This window comes from Solanum dulcamara, chromosome 4, assembly GCF_947179165.1.
Source record: "Solanum dulcamara chromosome 4, daSolDulc1.2, whole genome shotgun sequence".
NCBI classification, from domain to species: Eukaryota; Viridiplantae; Streptophyta; class Magnoliopsida; order Solanales; family Solanaceae; genus Solanum; species Solanum dulcamara.
The window spans coordinates 74,297,971-74,317,743 of record NC_077240.1 but is presented as its reverse complement, the minus strand read 5'-3'; the positions used below and the strand labels follow the sequence as shown (position 1 = coordinate 74,317,743).

The following is a 19,773-nucleotide window of genomic DNA, read 5'->3' as shown; positions in this document are numbered from 1 at the left end:
TTCAATATAAAATCGGAATTAGAATTTTAACTTTATGAATTTTAGATTTTATAATAATAACTTTAAGTAATAATAATAATTAAATTTTAATATAATTTAATAAATTTATTAACACAAATAAACTATTTAAACAAAATCTATTAAATTCGATCAAAAATATATGCGGGCTACTAACTCCGCTCTGATGTCATATATATATATATATATATATATATAAACACAAACGGCAATCAGAAAAGAACAAAAGAAAAACTAAGTCTCCTGCATATTCCCAACAAACTCATCTCTCAAAATTTCTTCTTCTCTCTATCTTCTCCTAAAATAAAATGTCGGAGATGACGAGGTCTCCGATGCCGTTATCGGAGACAAGGTCTCCGATGCCGTTATCGGAGACAAGGTCTCCGATGCCGTTGTTATTCCGGAGGCATTCGAGTGGCGAAATCAGAAACTTAGCTTCACTTTCAAGCAGCTTGCTGCCAGCTTTTGGAACAGTGATGGGTGAAAGCTCTGTTAGGCTTAAAAGTTTTGTTATTGCTCCTTATGATCGTAGATACAGGTAAAATCAACATTTCGTCTCGATTAGATCAAATAATAGTTATTATCTTTAAAAGGTTTTTATTGAAGAAAATTGAAATCAAGATAAAAGATGATCATCTGAGGTAAACTATGTCTTCTGTTTCAATTGATTTGTCTTAGTTTTACTCGATACAAAGATTAAGAAAAATGAAGAAAACTTTTGAATATTCTTATGAACTTTAACTAATGACATGTATAATGTATCAAACTGCTCTTTGAATCTTATGATCTTTAAGTGTTCTTTATAAGATGTTGAGTGTAAAAAATTACTAAATATAGAAAATAATACTTTTTTTTAAATAAGGTTAAAAAAATAAAACAAATAAATTAAAATAAAAAAAATATTAGATGAGTGACCATATGAAAAATCAACTTCTTTTGGCTTCTATTTCTTTTGTGCTTATATAATTTCCTTTTCTAGTTAGTTGATTATTTATCAGAAAAACAAAAGATAGTACTTCCTTACGGACATCACAATTTATGTGAAGGCGTGTTTCATTGAACTCAAAATTTTAAAAAATAAAAATATTTTTTTAAAAGATTGTAATCTAAAATAAGCACTGGAAATTTCTATAGCTATCAATTATTTATAAGGGTAAAATGTGAAATTTAAAATTAAATTATTTCTTCAAAAAATGTCTTTTTTGTGATTCACTTAAGATAAAAGATTGTCACATAAATCAAAATCCATTTTTTTTAATTTATATATGCATGTTTCTTTGCAAGTTAGAACATTGTATCATCATAACTAAGTTTAATTGCAAATCCCCCCTTTCCCCACCCCCACCCCCCGTAAAAGGGGAAATTATACTTGTAAATAGACTGAAAAATAAGATTTAGATTATAAATTCAAATCACAAGTGTGATATTTTCTAATTTGTTGTTTAGCTATAAAATTTTGTTCATAGCTAATTTCTTAATTTACAGTGACACATGACCCCATTAAGTTTTGCATGTGGTAGTTAGAAGTTAGAACTAATCTCATTATTTGAAGTTAGGGAAAAAAATACTTCATCCGTTCACTTTTACTTGTCACTTTTGACATATTAAGAAAATATACTTTCTTCATATGAACTTTGACTAACATTTTAAGATATATTTTTTTATCATATTGAAATGAAAAAAATTGTAACTTATAGTACTTTTCGTATAGTTTTAATTTTGAATATCTAATTTTTTACTTTATAATATTGAGTTAAAGTAATATAATTTAACTTTAAAAATTAGTCAAATTAATTTTCGAAAATGCAACATGACAACTAAAATGGGACGAAGAGAGTATTTTTTTTTCTTCATGTTTTCATCATTTCTCAAAACCTAATAATAATAAACATCAATTAATAGAAATAGTATGATAAAATAAATATATCAATAATTATTTTCTTAATAGATGTGCCAAGTCAAATAGTGCCAAGTAAAAATAAACTAGGAAATATCTTACTAGTTGCTGAATGATTTGCCTAAATTTTAGGGCCTTTTAATGAAGCTTATAGTGAGTAGAGCTTTGACTTTATGGTGATTAAACCATGTTCAATGGATCTACCTCATACAGTCTTTTGAATATTGGATCAAGAAACAAAACTTACTTCTTATTGACGTTTTCTTTTTTTGGATGTTGAAAGATCATAATTATTCTAGTCTATTTATTTTATTTGTGTATCTTATTTTTCTTAAGTACAATTTTTCTCTTTATTAAATTGTTGTCATTAAATATCCATATACATTCCTCCACTAACGTACGTAGGCAGCAAATGTGCTTAATTGCTTGTATTCTCAAGTTTTCTTTTAACCTCAGTATAATATTATATTGTTTTCTAATTTTCTTATATTTGGATCGTCAAATTTCTGAAAAATATTTTTCTTTAGAAAAATAAGTTTTTTAAAAATGAAGAAAATGACTTACTCAAAGTAGCAGTATGAAAAACAAGTTCCACACGTATCATTCCACATTGATTATCTTTCCCCACCCTCTAACATCCTCCACCCCTCCCTCGCCTCCCATATTAATTGGATATATTAAATATATGGTTTAGGATAATATCTTCTGCTTTTGTATCAAACACAATAAAATAAATAAGAAAATTATTTTTTTTCCATGGAAACTTTTTTCAAGAAAATATTTTCCTTCGTACCAAACAGACCATGATGGAAAAATGAGATATTCAAGTTAAATTATTTTCAAATTTAGAAAAAAGATTATTTTTGTATAGCACATCAAAAAGGAAATAAATTCACATAAATTAAAATAGATGAACTCATTTTAAAAAAGATTATTTTTTTCCTCATACTTTTTTTTAATCTATGGTTATATGTTATGTAGATTGTGGCAAGCATTTCTTGTTGTACTTGTGGTGTACTCAGCATGGTCATCTCCCTTTGAGCTAGCTTTCAGCAAGGCATCGACTGGAGCACTCTTGCCTGTTGATTTAGTGGTTGACGCCTTCTTTGCTATTGACATTATTCTCACTTTCTTCGTGGCATACTTGGACAAATCTACTTATTTGCTCATTGAAGAACACAAGAAAATTGCTTTTAGGTACAGTAAGACCTCTCTATAACACTCATTTTTTATCATAATATTTCATTAAAGTGATCATGTTTTCTTTAAAAGCAACTATTTTCATGTTATGTTATATTATATGTTCTGTATAATAGTATTCACTATAATAATTAAAAGTTATTGAAACAAACGATGTTATCGTAGAAAAGTTTAACTCTACCCCTATATTATCTTTATTTGGTTCCAATACTTGAAACTTTTTTTAACATCGATTTTTTAGCAAGGTATAGATCAATGTATCATCAAATAGTTAATATGATTCTACAAGATTTAGTTTCGTTCATGTAACGAATTCTAGGAAGAAAGGATCTTCGGATCATTAATCCAGAGTCGATCATTTGGATTCCATTAGTAACGAGGATTCAAATGTGAAACATGTTTTCAAGTGCTCGCAATTTGTTTCTATAAGTTTTAGCTACGCTAGTTTTTTTTTTTACTACGACATGCTACAAAAAAGTTGTTGTGGCAACTAAAATGCTTAGCAACAATACAACAACAACCCAGTGGAATCCCACAACGTGGGGTATAGGAAGGGTAAAGTGTACGCAGACCTTACTCCTATCAAGGTAGGACGGCTGTTTCCGAGAGGCCCCCAGCTCAATAGAAGCATAAAAAGAGGTCAGATATGGCTAAGAAGTTCAAAGCGATATGGAAAAGCAAATAATGAAAGCGACACAGATAAAATAGATAATAACAGAAATCAGAGCATAAGAAATTATAGTGTGCTAATGCGCCTACTAATAAGGAAGAATAACGAGGCTATGTACTAGTCCTCTACCCTAATATGGGTCCTCCACACCCTCCTATCTAAGATCACGTCCTCTCTAAAATGCTTAGCAGCAGTAATTGTCAAATTTAGTTTTGATGTATTTTAATGTCTAGCTACATATGCATAATTTCCTTAATATTTCACGAGACATGTTAGAATATCGTCACAAATTAATCTTCAAAACTTACCTATACTTTTTAATTATAACCAAGAAACTTTTGAAAGCTATAACTAACATGCAAGTCAAAATTTGATGAATAATGAGTTATCCTTACAACCTTGGGCAGAGTCACGCCTAACGGTGGTTCGGTCAACACCCTTTAACGTAAATTGATATTTATAGTGTACATAGGTTAATATTAGTTATTACGAGTGTATATTTAATTTTGCACATTCTTAGCTAAAATTCTGAATCCGGCATTGTTGAGTTACAACCCTTCGTTTAGTTTTCTTTTTTTATTGTTTTTTTTTGCCAATATGGAGATTACAATTATAGTATTTTTGTTGTGTGTAAAAAGGTATGTGACGCATCTATGGTTTCCAATGGATGTAGCTTCAACTCTACCATTTCAAACCATATACCGAGTTGTCACTGGCAAATCGAGCCGAGCGCAAGTCTTTGGCTTCCTCAATTTGCTAAGACTCTGGCGACTGCGCCGTGTTAGTAAATTCTTCTCAAGGTATGACTTACTCTTTTAGTACTTATATATGTGGTACAGTTCAAATTTCATGAATTATAAGCCGAAAAATCATTAGTTGAGACGATCAACTTATGATGTTTGGGTAATTTTACTTATAAATACTTGACACATAAAACACTAATTGGAATTTTACCAAATCCATAAATAAGCTTTTAAAAAAATACTTATAAACTAATTTGACCAACTTATAAGCTACTTTCCTTGCGTTACAGGTTGGAGAAGGACACTCAATTCAGCTACTTTTGGACAAGATACTGTAAACTTATTTGTGTAAGCACTCGCCATCTTAGCTATACTTGATCATAATATATATATATATACTCCTTCCGTTTCAATTTATGCAGAAAGTTAAGCGAAACCTTATCATTAGTGTATAACTTGAATCCTGTATAATATGTGTTTAAGTTATATATATTATCAATTTTAATGAATTTTTACACAAAATTACTTTTACCTAGTAGATAATCTATCTTATTTTTAAGATCACAATGTTCACATTTCAAAGAGGCTTGCATATAATTACCCTTTCGATGACCTAATAGAGTAAAGCATTATTTATATTGACGGTGCTTAAACTCAATACTCCTCCATTGCAATTTAAGTATTTTACTCTCTCTGTAAAAACATAATGTTTATATTCGGTAAATCTCTAATTCCAACATTAATTCTAGCTAACATGTTAAGATCATAAGATTTAAATAGTGTTTTGATACATGACACATATTTTTAGTCTAATTAAGATTACAAAATTTAAAAATCTCTATTATTTTTTAAAATTTTGTGTCTAGCTAGTCAAACTAAGATATACTTAAATTGGACGGAGGAAGTATATAATATAGAGATGACAATGTATCTTAGTTCTTGAAACAACATTAATTTTCATATACAATCAAACCTTTTTACGACGACATTGTTTATTCACACACATATATATAAAGGATATATATATAAGATCACAAAACTAAAGACATGATTGTTATATTATTATAGAGGATGAATATTGTTATAGAAAAATATTATTATAAAGGATGAATATTGTTACAGAAAAGTTTGACGGTATAAATGTATTGTACGATAGGTGACACTGTTTGCAGTGCATTCAGCTGGGTGTTTCTATTACTGGCTGGCAACACGTTATCACCATTCAGAAGATACATGGATGGGGGCAAATATACCTGATTTCAAAACAAGAAGTATCTGGCTAGGATACACTTATTCCATGTATTGGTCTATTGTCACACTTACAACAGTTGGCTATGGTGATCTCCATGCTGTCAATACTGAAGAAAAGATTTTCACAATTTTCTACATGCTTTTCAACATTGGCCTTACTGCCTACTTAATTGGCAACATGACTAACCTTATTGTCCATACCGCTGTCCGAACCTTCATCATGGTACGTAATATTTCATATCTCCCAATTTATATGACATTTTTTTTTTTTAGTCAGCCTCATTGAATTAGTATTCTCGATAAGAGAGCTCGAATCGAATCAATATTGATATATCGATTCGATCCAAACCTTTTCATTTCCAGCCTCTTATTTATTTATTTATTTATTGAATTTTAGATGAATAAGGTTCAAGGACGTCCAATTATGAAAATCCTTAAAAAAATACGATGAATCGAAATATAACTTCTACACCTAAACTAAGTGCAAAGAACCAAGTAGATCAGATTGACCTAGTGAATAAATCAGAAATACAGAAACAAAAATAATAATTGGACCAGAGAATGCAATTACATTACAAGGTCTCAATTGAACAGATTTAGCAACCTTAAATTGACATAACATGAAACCTATATATTAGGCCAAAAACTCCATGAAGAACAACAAAAGTCCACAAACCTTCCAATAAACACCAACTAGTAAAATCTTCTTGTGCTTCATAACCATGGAGGGAGCCACCTTAGGCGAAGGGTAGTCTGGTGCACACTCTTCGCCTGAAAATTATATGGTCTACAACGGATAAATATTAATTATTATGAGTATATATTTAATTTTGCACACCCGTCCACTATAATCATGACCCCAAAATAACAAGGATATATGTGTTGAGCTATTGCCAAGAATAGAAGCAGAAATAACATATTTCTATATTTAATAAATGCACGTACGCAGAGGGATGCTATCAATGAGATCTTGAGGTATGCAAAGAAGAATAGACTTCCAGAAGGGTTAAAAGAGCAAATGTTGGCACATTTGACACTAAAATTCAAGACAGCAGAACTACAACAAGATCAAGTTTTAGAAGACTTGCCAAAGGCTATAAGATCTAGCATTTTACAACAACTCTTTCGTACCACTCTAGAAAATTCCCACCTTTTCAAAGGAGTATCCGACGACTTTATCGTCCAATTGGTAATTTCTTTTTTAATTTATGTGACGATGATTGATTAGACGATTCAAAGTATGATATTTTATTATTTCGATCTCGTTTTATACTACAGGTATCAGAAATAAAAGCAGAATATTTTCCACCAAAAGTGGATATTGTAATACAAAATGAGATACCAACAGATTTCTACATTATTGTATCTGGGGCTGTGGTACGTTACATTCATTCCAGTCAAGTTTTAATTAATTCCCACTTGGTATAAAAAGCTATGTTGCAAGGACTTTTCGAAAATGTCATTGAGCATGTGTTAAAGTTTTCATAAGTACTACATTTTTGAAGAATCTGACATAAATTCAATAATATTTTTAGAAAATCCGAGCAACTTAGATAAAAGATACATTAACAAAGTACTTACTAAATAATTAATTGACTACTGCAGGATGTTGTATCATACAAGAATGGAATGGAACAAGTATGTATCTATTTTTTCTTCTCTCTTGTGAAGTTTTATTAACGTTATAGTGATGAAATGATTTGGCCTAAAAATCAAATTAAGAAGTGAGTGAAAATAGCCGACAGGTGTATAGTTTGAAAGACAATCAACAAAGGAGGCCAACAGAGTCAAAAAGGGAGGCCAACAAAGTCAAAAAGGGCTGTCTCCCTAATGACTTTGTTGCAGCCTTCCTTTGTTGAATTGAACATAGCGGTTTTGAAAACGCGTAAAATAATTTTACGCGTTTTCATTCTCCTATAAATAGGGTCTCTTGCCCTCATTTGAAATCATCCCAGAAAGAGAGAGTAAGAATACAAAGAGAGTTATACACCAAGATAAATATTGTAGTCTTGAGTGTCCTCTTTAATAGTTGTTCCTTTTACAAGAGAGAAGTGTTAATTGTTGTTTTCTCCTTGTATTTGAGAGCTGTATACTCCATATTTTTATAGTGAGATCCTTCTACCCCGTGGTTTTTCCCTTCTATCAGTTAGAGGGGTTTTCCACGTAAAATTCTCGTGTCTAATTTATTTTCATTATTTTCATCATATCAAACTTTAGTTGTGGTGCTTCCTCCCCCCAACAGTGGTATCAGAGCCCTCGGTTATTCTGTCTATTTTATGCGAAGGTACTATCTGTGAATAGTAACTTTTCGTGAATAGTAAAATTCGGTGAATAGTACTATTCACGTGAATAGTAAATTTCGGTGACGGTACAGTTTGTCACGATTGTTCGCAAAAATATTCAGAAATGATCTAGAAGGGTGTGAAGCAAATAACAATGTCGAGTACAACAAAGTTTGACGTTGAAAAGTTCAATGGGACTAATTTCTCATTGTGGAAAATAAAAATAAAAGCGATATTGAGAAAAGACAATTGCTTAGCTGCAATTGAAGGCAGGCCCACAGACTTTGTTGATGACAGCAAGTGGAATGACATAGACAGCAACGCAGTTGCTGATCTACACTTGGCACTGGCTGATCAAGTGTTGTCTAGTGTAGCAGAAAAGCGGACGGCGAAGGAAATATGAGATACTCTTACGGGGTTGTATGAGGCCAAGTCTTTGCATAATAAAATCTTCTTAAAAAGAAGATTGTATACTCTTCGAATGGCAGAGTCCATGTCAGTTACTGAACATATCAATACTTTGAATACTCTGTTTTCGCAACTTACAACAATGGGTTGCAAAATAGAGTAGACTGAACGTGCGGAGCTTCTACTTCAAAGTCTGCCTGACTCGTATGATCAACTCATCATCAACCTGACGAACAATACAGACAGTCTAGTTTTCGATGAAATTGCAGCTGCTGTCTTGGAAGAAGAAAATCGGCGCAAAAATAAGGAAGACAGACAAGCAAGTTCGCAACAAGCTGAAGCTTTGATGATGGTGAGAGGAAGACCAACGGAACGTGGCCCCAGTGGGAGTCACAATCATGGCAGATCTCAATCAAGAAGTAAAAAGAATATCAAGTTCTACAACTGTGGCAAGAAAGGGCACTTCAAGAAAGATTGTCGGTTCAAGAAGAAGAGTGAACACCCTGAGCCATCAAATGCTCAAGGGAATGTTGCATGTACCTCGGATGATGGCGATATTTTATGCAGTGAGGCAATATCAAATAATGAAGGCAGAAAACGTTTTGCTGATGTATGGATCATGGACACAGGAGCAACATGGCATATGACTTCCAGGAGAGAATGGTTTCATCAATATAATCCTATCTCAGGAGGGTCTGTGTTCATGGGAAACGATCATGCTTTGGATGTTGTTGGTATTGGGTCCATCAAAATAAAGATGTATGATGGCACGGTTCGCACCATCCAGGAGGTACAACATGTAAAAGACTTGAAGAAGAATCTATTGTCTTTAGGACAACTAGATGATAATGGATGTTCGTATAAGACTCATGGTGGAGTCATGAGAATATCCAAAGGAGCGCTTGTAGTGATGAAAGCAGAAAAACTTGCTGCAAATCTATATGTGCTTAAAGGTGAAACACACCAAGAAGGAGAAGCATCAACCGCCTCAGCAAGTTCATTTGAAGAATCAACGATGATGTGGCATCGTAAACTTGGCCATATGTCGGAACGAGGTTTAAAGATTCTTGCTGAGCAAAAACTTCTTCCAGGGCTCAAAAAGGTTTCACTACCCTTTTGTGAGCATTGTGTTACCAGTAAGCAAAATAGACTGAAGTTTAGTAGTTCCTCTGCTAAAAGCAAGGAAATACTAGATCTGGTTCACTCTGATGTCTGGCAAGCACCGGTGGAGTCTCTAGGAGGAGCAAAATATTTTGTGTCATTTATCGACAATTACTCCAGGAGAAGTTGGGTGTATCCAATCAAGAGGAAGGCAGATGTTTTTTCAGTTTTTAAAGAATTCAAAGCGCGAATGGAACTTGAATCTGAGAAAAAGATCAAGTGTTTGAGGATAGATAATGGAGGAGAATACACTGGTGATGAATTTAATAACTTCTGTAAACAAGAAGGTATTAAACGACAGTTCACGGTGACATATACTCCACAATAAAATGGAGTAGCAGAGCGGATGAACAGAACCTTGTTGGAACGGACAAGAGCTATGTTGGCAACTGCAGGGTTGGAAAAACCATTCTGGGCAGAAGCAGTCAAAACCGCTTGTTATGTGATCAATCGGTCACCATCAACCGCAATTGATCTGAAAACGCCAATGGAGATGTGGACAGGAAAACCAGCTGATTATTCTCGCTTACATATATTCGGAAGTCCTGCTTATGTTATGTACAACACCCAAGAAAAATCAAAGTTGGATCCAAAATCCAGGGAATGCATTTTCTTAGGGTATGCTGATGGAGTCAAGGGGTATCGCTTGTGGGATCCCACAGCCCGCAAGGTGGTAATCAGCAGGGATGTTGTATTTGTTGAAAACAAGATACAAGCAAAAGAAGGTAGCACTTCAAAAGAAAAATCAGAGACTACTACAGTTGAAGTTGAAGAAATAGAAGAAGTTCCTGTTTCTTCTGAAGCAGCACCAGAGCACGAAGAACAAGAGCAAGCTGAGATCGAAACTCCAGAAGTTCGACAGTCAACTAGGGAGAGAAGAGAACCAGCTTGGCACTCAGATTATTCTATGGAGAGTAATATTGCATACTGTCTATTAACAGAAGATGGGGAGCCTTCAACCTTTCAAGAAGCTATGAAAGGCCAAGAATCATCTTTGTGGGTGGCAGCAATGCAAGAAGAAATTGAAGCTCTTCATAAAAATAAAACATGGGATCTTGTTCAATTACCACAAGGAAGGAAGGCCATTGGAAACAAATGGGTCTACAAGATCAAACGCAATGGTAATGATCAAGTGGAGAAGTATCGTGCAAGATTGGTGGTAAAAGAATTCACTCAGAAAGAAGGTATAGACTTCAATGAGATATTTTCTCCGGTGGTTCAACTCACAACAATTCGAGTGGTCCTGGCGATGTGTGCTACATTTGACTTGTACTTGGAGCAGTTAGATGTCAAAACTGCATTTCTTCATGGAGAGCTTGAAGAAGAAATTTATATGCTCCAACCAGAAGGTTTTAAAGAACAGGAAAAAGAGAACTTGGTTTGCAGGTTGAACAAATCTCTATATGGTCTCAAACAGGCGCCGAGATGTTGGTATAAGAGATTTGATTCCTTCATTATAAGCCTTGGATACAATAGACATAGTTCAGATACTTGTGTTTATTACAAGAGATTTGGTGATGAAGATTTTGTTATTTTGCTGTTGTATGTTGACGACATGTTGGTAGCAGGCCCCAACAAAGATCGTCTCACAAATTTAAAGGCACAGTTGGCTAGGGAGTTTGAAATGAAGGACTTGGGACCAGCAAACAAGATTCTAGGGATGCAAATTCACCGAGACAGAGATAATAGGAAGATTTGGCTTTCTCAAAAGAACTACTTGAAGAAAATCTTGAGACGCTTCAAGATGCAAGACTGTAAGTCAATTTCTACCCCACTTCCTATTAATTTCAAGTTATCCTCAAGTATGTGTCCTAGCAATGAAGCAGAGAGGATGGAGATGTCTCGAGTACCGTATGCATCAGCAGTGGGAAGTTTAATGTTCGCAATGGTATGTACAAGACCTGACATTGCACAAGCAGTGGGAGTGGTTAGTCGGTACATGGCTAATCCTGGTAGAGAGCATTGGAATACTGTTAAGAGGATCCTGAGATACATCAAGGGTACCTCAGATGTTACAATGTGTTATGGAGGATCAGACTTTACTGTTAAAGGTTATGTTGATTCAGATTATGCAGGTGATCTTGATAAAAGCAAGTCCACCACAGGTTATGTGTTTACTCTTGCTGGAGGAGCTGTAAGCTGGGTTTCAAAACTGCAGTCTATCGTGGCTACATCTACGATGGAAGCAGAATATGTAGCAGCTACACAAGCTAGCAAAGAGGCAATATGGATGCAGATGTTATTGGAGGAGCTCGGGCACAAACAAGAGAAGATTGCTTTGTTTTGTGACAGTCAGAGCGCTTTGCATCTTGCAAAGAATCCGGCATTTCATTCAAGGACAAAGCACATACGAGTTCAGTATCACTTTGTTCGTGAGAAGGTGGAAGAAGGCAGTGTGGATATTCAGAAAATTCACACTAATGATAACCTGGCAGATATGTTTACGAAGCCGATCAACAGTAACAAGTTCATATGGTGTCGATCTTCTATTGGCCTAGCAGAAACGTAACATTGCAGTAATTGGGTAGAAAGGATGGTGTGAAGACTTAATTGATTCTCAATTAAATCTTCAAGTGGGAGAATGAAAGACAATCAACAAAGGAGGCCAACAGAGTCAAAAAGGGCTGCCTCCCTAATGACTTTGTTGCAGCCTTCCTTTGTTGAATTGAACATACGCAGTTTTGAAAACGCGTAAAATAATTTTACGCGTTTTCATTCTCCTATAAATAGAGTCTCTTGCCCTCATTTGAAATCATCCCAGAAAGAGAGAGTAAGAATACAAAGAGAGTTATACACCAAGATAAATATTGTAGTCTTGAGTGTCCTCTTTAGTAGTTGTTCCTTTTACAAGAGAGAAGTGTTAATTGTTGTTTTCTCCTTGTATTTGAGAGCTGTATACTCCATATTTTTATAGTGAGATCCTTCTACCCCGTGGTTTTTCCCTTCTATCAGTTAGAGGGGTTTTCCACGTAAAATTCTCGTGTCTAATTTATTTTCATTATTTTCATCATATCAAACTTTAGTTGTGGTGCTTCCTCCCCCAAACATAATTCATTTATAATATATGTATAATCGTGTATGACTATGAACAATCAATATATATTGACTTGAAAAAAACAAATAATAAATTTGGCCAGCTATTTGTGTACGTACAACTCCCAAAATAATTAGAATTAAACATGAAATTTGAACGTGCAACCTAAAAAAAAATTTGATCCCCTTTATCACTCTACACTAGAATCTAATGGAGGTACTATACAACAGGTAACTTCGATATAACTCAGTAATTTTAATTTTGTATTTATGTTAAAAAAATTCATTAGAATAAGTATAGAAATTCAATTCAAAGTCCAAGTACTAGCATTTGAGGTTGTATCCAAAATTTCAAAACACATAAAATTCAAATCCTGATTTCACATCTTACTCACATCTTACTCTTTCCTTGTGTCAAGTGGATTCAACAGAACCAAAAAAAATAGTTTTTGCTCTATTAGCACAACAATAATTTAACAAACGGGATTCAATTGAACCCCTTTGCTCTACCTAGCTCTGGCCCTGATGAGTGACATATATCAAAACAAAACTCTTAGATTATTCATAATTAATTTACTATATATACCTAATAATTCTTCTAATATTTTTTTCCACTTATTCTTGGTGTTGACAGTTTCTATCCAAGTTGGGATCTCAACAAATGTTTGGGGAAATAGGTGTAATATTCAATATCCCTCAGCCTTTCACAGTGAGAACTAAAAGGCTTTCTCAAGTTGTTCGTATTAGTCATCATCATTTCAAGCAATTGGTACAACCCCTTCAAGAAGATGGAAAAATAATTCTCACTAATTTTATTCAGGTGATTGTTTAATTATACGAGTTGATTTCTCATATGGTAGACTAATAGTTATTATATCATAATCGAGAAGAAAGACGACTTTTTGAGATAATAACTAATAGTTACGTGTCACACTTGTTGCGTGCTGATTTTAATTTGTGGCATTATATATCAGCATATGAAGGGATTAAAAAAAGAAGAGCTAGCAGAGATGCCGCTAGTATCAGAATTTCTCGATGACGTAATTAGCGAGGTAATTTCTTTTCTGTGCCAAACATTCTATTAACTGAAAAAATGACGGAAAATACCCCTGAACTATAGGAAAAAGTTTTAAAATATTCTTCATCCAACCTTTTGGTCTAAAAATACCCTGCTATTCATCTTTTTGGTCTAAAATTATCCTTCCATCTAACTTTTTAGCTAAATATAACCCTTGAAACTAACAATTCTCTTTTTATTTTTTTAAAGTATTTATCATGTGTCATTTTCTTATTGAATGAAATAAAAATCCCACCTCCACTAAAAAAATTTCATAATTTATCTAAACCAACAATAATATACCTCTTCAAGACCCCCCCCCCCCCTCCCTCCAATTTTTTTTTTAAAGGCTACATTGATAAACAAGATTAGGATTTTTTTATCCAATTAACCAAAAAAAAAAGACTAGATTTTTTTTTAGTTTTTAGCTTGATTTTTCTTTACTGTTTAATAATATTTATTTTTTTACAATACGTATAAATAAAATAACTAAAAAAATTAGTTATACGTATAACTAAATTATTTTTTAGTTATTACAAGATAGTAAAAAAAATATTTCAAACTAAATTAGTTATTACAAGATAGTTAAAAATAAATAAATAAATTTTTTCTATTACACGATAGTTTTTAGATAATTATTGTAAAACTATCTTGTAATAATATCTATAACTAAAAAGATTTTTTAAATAAGTTTTTCAAATTTATTTTCATAATTTATCCAAATCAAAATAATATACATTCTTTTTTTTTGGTAACTAATAGTTTTTATTAATCACCAAGAGATATTTACATAATCATAACAAACTACATCACAGTTTGTTATCCAACAAGAGATAAAACTCAAAGTAAGACCTCAAAACTACAATTAATTTCAGAAGAGGAGAGATTGTTGTAGTCGAGTACTAATCGCCAAAGGAGCTCTCAATGTGTACATATATGCTATTTCCTTAGTTATCTCTTCATAGTTTCTTCTTTTTTCTTCAAAAGTTCTCTGGTTTCTTTCCATCCATATTGCATAAGAGCACTCAGCATATATTAATTTGAAGAGCTGTGCATTGTGAGACTTGCCTTTAGATTGTTTCAGAGTCCATTCCAAATGCATATCCCATGTATCAGCTTGAAAGAGTGGTCATTTAATCCAATTAAGCAGTTTCTTCCAAATAGCTCTAGTAAATTCACATTGAGTAAACAAATGCTCTCTATTTTCCAGATCTTGTTGACAGAGTTTGCATTGTTGGTTGACATCCATTCTCCAGGAGGTTAATCTATCTGTAGTTGGGAGTTTATTCTGCAGCATGATCCACATTGTAACAATAGCCTTTGGTCTTGCACTGTTGTTAAACATCATACTTTTCCAGGGGGCTGTTGGTCTATAATATACATTCTTGATGATCATAAAAAACAAATTAAAAAAAATACAGCAAAACAAAAAACTGTTTTTTAAATAGTTTTTCCTATAATTTATCCAAATCAAAACAATATCCCTCTTCGTGATCCCAAAACAAACTTTATAAAAAAAAGGAAGAAAAAGTTATAGCAATAAAAAACTATTAGATTTTTTTAAAAAAAAATTGGTGTCTTGAAGAGGTATATTTTTGTGGCTTAGATAAATTATGAAAAAAATTAGTGGAGGTAGGATTTTTATTTCATCCAATAAGAAAATGACACATGATAAATACTTTTAAAAAATAAAAAATAAAAAGAGGATTGTTAGTTTCAAAGGTTAAAGTTAGCTAAAAAGATGGATGAAAGGATATTTTTAGACCAAAAAGATGAGTAAAAGAGTATTTTTAAACTAAATATTTTTGACCCTTTTTCGTTCAATTAAACTAAATATATCAAAAAACTTAAATTTGTAAGTAAATTTCATGTAGACACTCAAATTTTGTGTGTGTATTCAAGCTCCCATAATGTAGTCACATAAGATATGTTCCTTTAAGCATACACATGAGCATCAATTGGAATAAGCTTGAGGTTTTACGGCTTATTGAGGCTAATGTACATAATTAAAGAAAGTGTCATATTTTAAGTGATTAACTTATCTACTATGTAATAGGCCCTTGAATACAGACGCATAAACTTTTTCAAAATTATAATTGGAAGTGTCTAATAAGAACACTTTCTCATACTCTTCAGGTGCTCATAGCAACATATCATAGTTCAAGTATCTAAATTAAAATTTACCGACAAATTTAAGGATCGTACTATCCATGTATTCTGCCAAAATGCTACTAATTTTTTTGTTTCTTTCATGGCATAGTTAACATGCAGAACAAGCTAATTATGCAGAGTCCAAATCTTTTGAATAACTTTTTATGTTTGCCTCATTTTCTTGCAGGAAGCCTCAGTGAATGAGGCCGGAGCCCAAGACCAACAAGAAAACGGTAAGTTGTTTTATTTTCAAGATTACAAGCCTCAAAGGAAGTTTGCACTTCGTATAAAAACTTGAGTTTGAAGTTATATATTATGACGTTACATTTACTTATTATAGCAGATAACCTGTCTTGTTTTCAAGATTACAAATCTCATATTTAATAAGGAGTCAGAGGCGAGTGTAGTTCATTAGCAATGGGTTCAATAGCTCATTAACTTGAAAGATTCTATTGGGGAATCCCTTAACTTTTTTGCGTGTGTACTTTTTTATATTTTAAATCTTGATTTTTGCACTGTTTTTAATCCGCAGACGTATCCACAACTACTACTGATGCCCTGTCAAAAACACCTCCGACAAGAGTGATAATTCACGGATATCACCCGGATTGTAAGCCAAAATCAGGAGGAAATGCAGGAAAATTAATCCATCTACCTGATTCAGTTGAAAATCTTCTAAGTATAGCAGGTGACTAGTACATTCAATTTGAAATATTACATTGAATTCGTCTAGTTCCCTTCAACAATTTCATTTCCATTAATCCTCATAGAATTCGTTGTTAATCCTATTTAGCGACAGATTATCAAAAATTATGTCAGCTACGAGTTATATAGCAATAGATTAGTGTCAGATCATCGTGTCTAATTATATAATTTGGTGGATGCAGAAAGTAAGTTTGGGAGAAGAGGAACAACTATTGTCATGGTGGATGGATCTCAAGTTGAGGATTTGGATGCTCTGAGAGAGGATGATCACTTGTATATTTTTTGAGGGAAAAAAAAGGCTTACATAAAGAGGAAACAAATGTACTGAAGATATTGTGTGTGTTGATAGACATATGACATATCAATAGATATGCATAAGAGTATGTTGAATCAGACAGTAAATATATGGTAATGAGATGAACATAATAGTATAAGCAATGTTCTTTCGATCTGTATCTCAAGAGCATATATTGTCTTCGCACTTTTCTGTCTCTTAAGGGCTCGTTTCGTTGGGGAACAAGTTAATCGTGAGATTAGTTATCTCAGGATTGCTGTCCCACCTTCAATGTGGAATACAATTAACACTACAATCTCAGGAGTTATCCTGCGATTTTGTCCCAACCAGAGACAACAAATGGTAATACTTTTAGGCTAATTCTTTAACTTGTAGTGAATCCAACGCCTCTGTATAGGATAATTTTGATATCTCAAAGATCACTAATATTGGATATAAGCTAGAATAGTTATGATGAAGAATGGCATAATATTGCTGATTCGCACGGAATTTCATGTGCCCCATGCTAATCGGATTAGAGCGTAAGCTAATGATGCTTTGGACTACTGGACTTTCTCCATGAGATTTGAATCTGGTGAAGGGAAGGTGTTACAAGGTGGGATATATCATTTAAATAACAAGTCACTCATTGTGAAGGCTTGGAATTTAGATATGGAGTTTTTCATAGAGTAACTATTTTCTGTCCCTATATGGATTATTCAGATTTCAAATATTAGAGTGCAAAAGGACTCAACAAAATGGAGAGACTTATAGATTAATCCTCTGCATATATTACACTACCATTAATTTGTGCACGTTCTTGGGTTTAACTTAGGTGTGAATTGGAAAATTTGAATTGAAAATTGTGGGGGAACTAAGCGAAGAGAAAATGAAAAGTCATTTCTTCCTCGTTGGTAGAATAGAACAAAAGTTTTGTCTTTATATTAGGGAGCACTTCATTTAGCTCTTAAAGGGTTAAGAGCAGCAGTGGTGGACCCAACATGTGTCCAGGGGGTTCATCCGTGTAACACCCCTCAAAATTTTTCCCTAAGATTCGGACCCTTCTTGTGTTCGGGTAGGGTCGGACTCGAGTATTGTGGAGCCTTCGCGTGAGTAAGACGAGTTGTTGAGAAATGTTGCAGCATTAGAGGTGATGTGGGGTCATGAAGGACCCCTAGGACCAAATTTAACCCAAGGATTCGTCGTGACTAAGTTCGAGGAGGAGTTCGCTTGAGGGGTTGACTTCTAACGACCCTATCTTTTGATAGATGACGATCTGGGTGGCCCACGATCTATTAAATCAAAGGTCGTCGAGTCTTCTTTCCAACGCCACCAAGAATGCAAATTTTGGAGTTCGGAGTCGAAAGATATGACGCTCCTATGACGAACTAGCGCGGCAGGAATTTCATTTTTGGCCTGGGTTGCAACTGCTGGGGAAATGACCTTGGCGCTGTAAGGGCGCGACGCGCCACTATCGCGCCAGAAACATGCCTCAGTAGTTTGGTCCTTGGCGCGATGCGCCACTAAAAGTTGTGCAGGGTTTTAAGCCTATTTTGGCTTGGCGCTGCAGTGGCGCGACGCGCCACTATAGCGCCAGCAAGGTTTTTGCCCAATTGTTCAGATTTTTGAAGAGGGGCAACTTGGACTTTTCCCTAATTATATATACCCTATCCTTGAACGTTTTGGGACCATTTTTCAGCCCCCACTCTCTCTCTAAAAGCCCTAGGAGCTTCTCTCTCTCTTTCTTCTTCTTCTTCTCCATTTCCAACAAGAAGGGTCCAAGAGCTTCAAGATTTGAGTTCTCCATTGAAGACCCAACACAAGATTTTCTTCAAAGTCTTCAAACAAGGTATGTAAGGCTAACCTAAAATATGGATTGAGTTCTTCCATATGCCCATAGATGTGTTGAATAGGAGTTGTGAAAGAGTTGAACCTTCTAAGAAGGTTTTCTTGAAAGTTTTCCTAAACTATAGAATGTTTTTAGATACTATTGGTTTATTGATGTTTTTAATGATTTGAGTTACTAAATAGTTATCTTTCATATTATTGATTATAAATATATCTTTGTATATAGATGTTGACGATATTCTTGAGTTGAGTTTTGTTGAGAGTATGGATTCATGTTTCATTCATATGAATCCAAGATGAGATTTCTTTGGTCATAATTTGTCTTGAGTTGAGGTGGATGGTTTTGTGTATATATGTATGGATTGGATAGTTAAGAATGTCCTTTTGCTTTTATAAAATGAACATAGAACTAAAATAAGGATTTTGGAGTAAATGTTTGATGATGATGTAAATGATGATATATGATGATGATGTGATGATAATGTTTGATGATGATGTGAATGATGATATTTGACGATGATGTGAATGAAGAGGCTATGTTGATGAGAATGTTGTGTGATGAAGTGGATCGGAGTCTAATATAAATTTTTGGTATGTGATGTGCATAATTTGAGTTGATTGGAGTCTTAGGAGTATTTTGAAAATAAATGATCTTTTGAGGAGGAGCTCTAAATAAAATATTTGTGAACCATTTTGCATAAACTATTCATACACTATTCTGAGTCCAAAGAATTATTAGTTTCATCTGTGATTTAGAAAGGAGTTTAAGTATGAGTTGAGTATGAGGAGCCTTTAAATGAGTTGAGTATTTTTACATTAAAATATCTATTTTGAGTTTGAGTTGAGGAGTGAAAATTATATTTTAATGTACATAATATTTTCTGCATTCATTGAGTTGAGATTGTATAAATTTTAAAGAGAAGAGTTTTGATGATTTGAGATGAGTCGATTTGAAAGAAGGTCCAATAAGGCCGGATTTGAGTTGAGATTTGAAAAGAGTCCAATGAGATTTGCCATTATGACTTGATTGAGTTGAAATGAGAATAGAGTTGATGAGTTGGCAATATGCTAAATG

General features: G+C 33.5%; 1 protein-coding gene across 1 annotated transcript; it reads left to right on the top strand.

Moving 5' to 3' along the window:
• Positions 1-239: 239 nt before the first annotated feature.
• LOC129887589 (potassium channel KAT3-like) lies at positions 240-17,031 on the top strand. The gene is made up of 13 exons (XM_055962755.1): positions 240-556; positions 2,897-3,112; positions 4,424-4,585; positions 4,819-4,876; positions 5,685-6,002; positions 6,729-6,968; positions 7,058-7,156; positions 7,385-7,417; positions 13,298-13,483; positions 13,638-13,715; positions 16,059-16,104; positions 16,404-16,559; positions 16,759-17,031. Exons 1-13 carry the CDS (start codon positions 327-329, stop codon positions 16,860-16,862), a joined length of 1,926 nt encoding a protein of 641 aa, XP_055818730.1. The 5' UTR covers positions 240-326; the 3' UTR covers positions 16,863-17,031.
• Positions 17,032-19,773: the final 2,742 nt, after the last annotated feature.

Coding starts and splice junctions, on each gene's coding strand:
- LOC129887589 (XM_055962755.1), top strand. CDS start 327: ATGTCGGAGATGACGAGGTCTCCGATGCCGTTATCGGAGACAAGGTCT. Junction 6,003..6,728: donor CTGTCCGAACCTTCATCATG/GTACGTAATATT, acceptor GCACGTACGCAG/AGGGATGCTATCAATGAGAT. Junction 6,969..7,057: donor ACGACTTTATCGTCCAATTG/GTAATTTCTTTT, acceptor TTTATACTACAG/GTATCAGAAATAAAAGCAGA.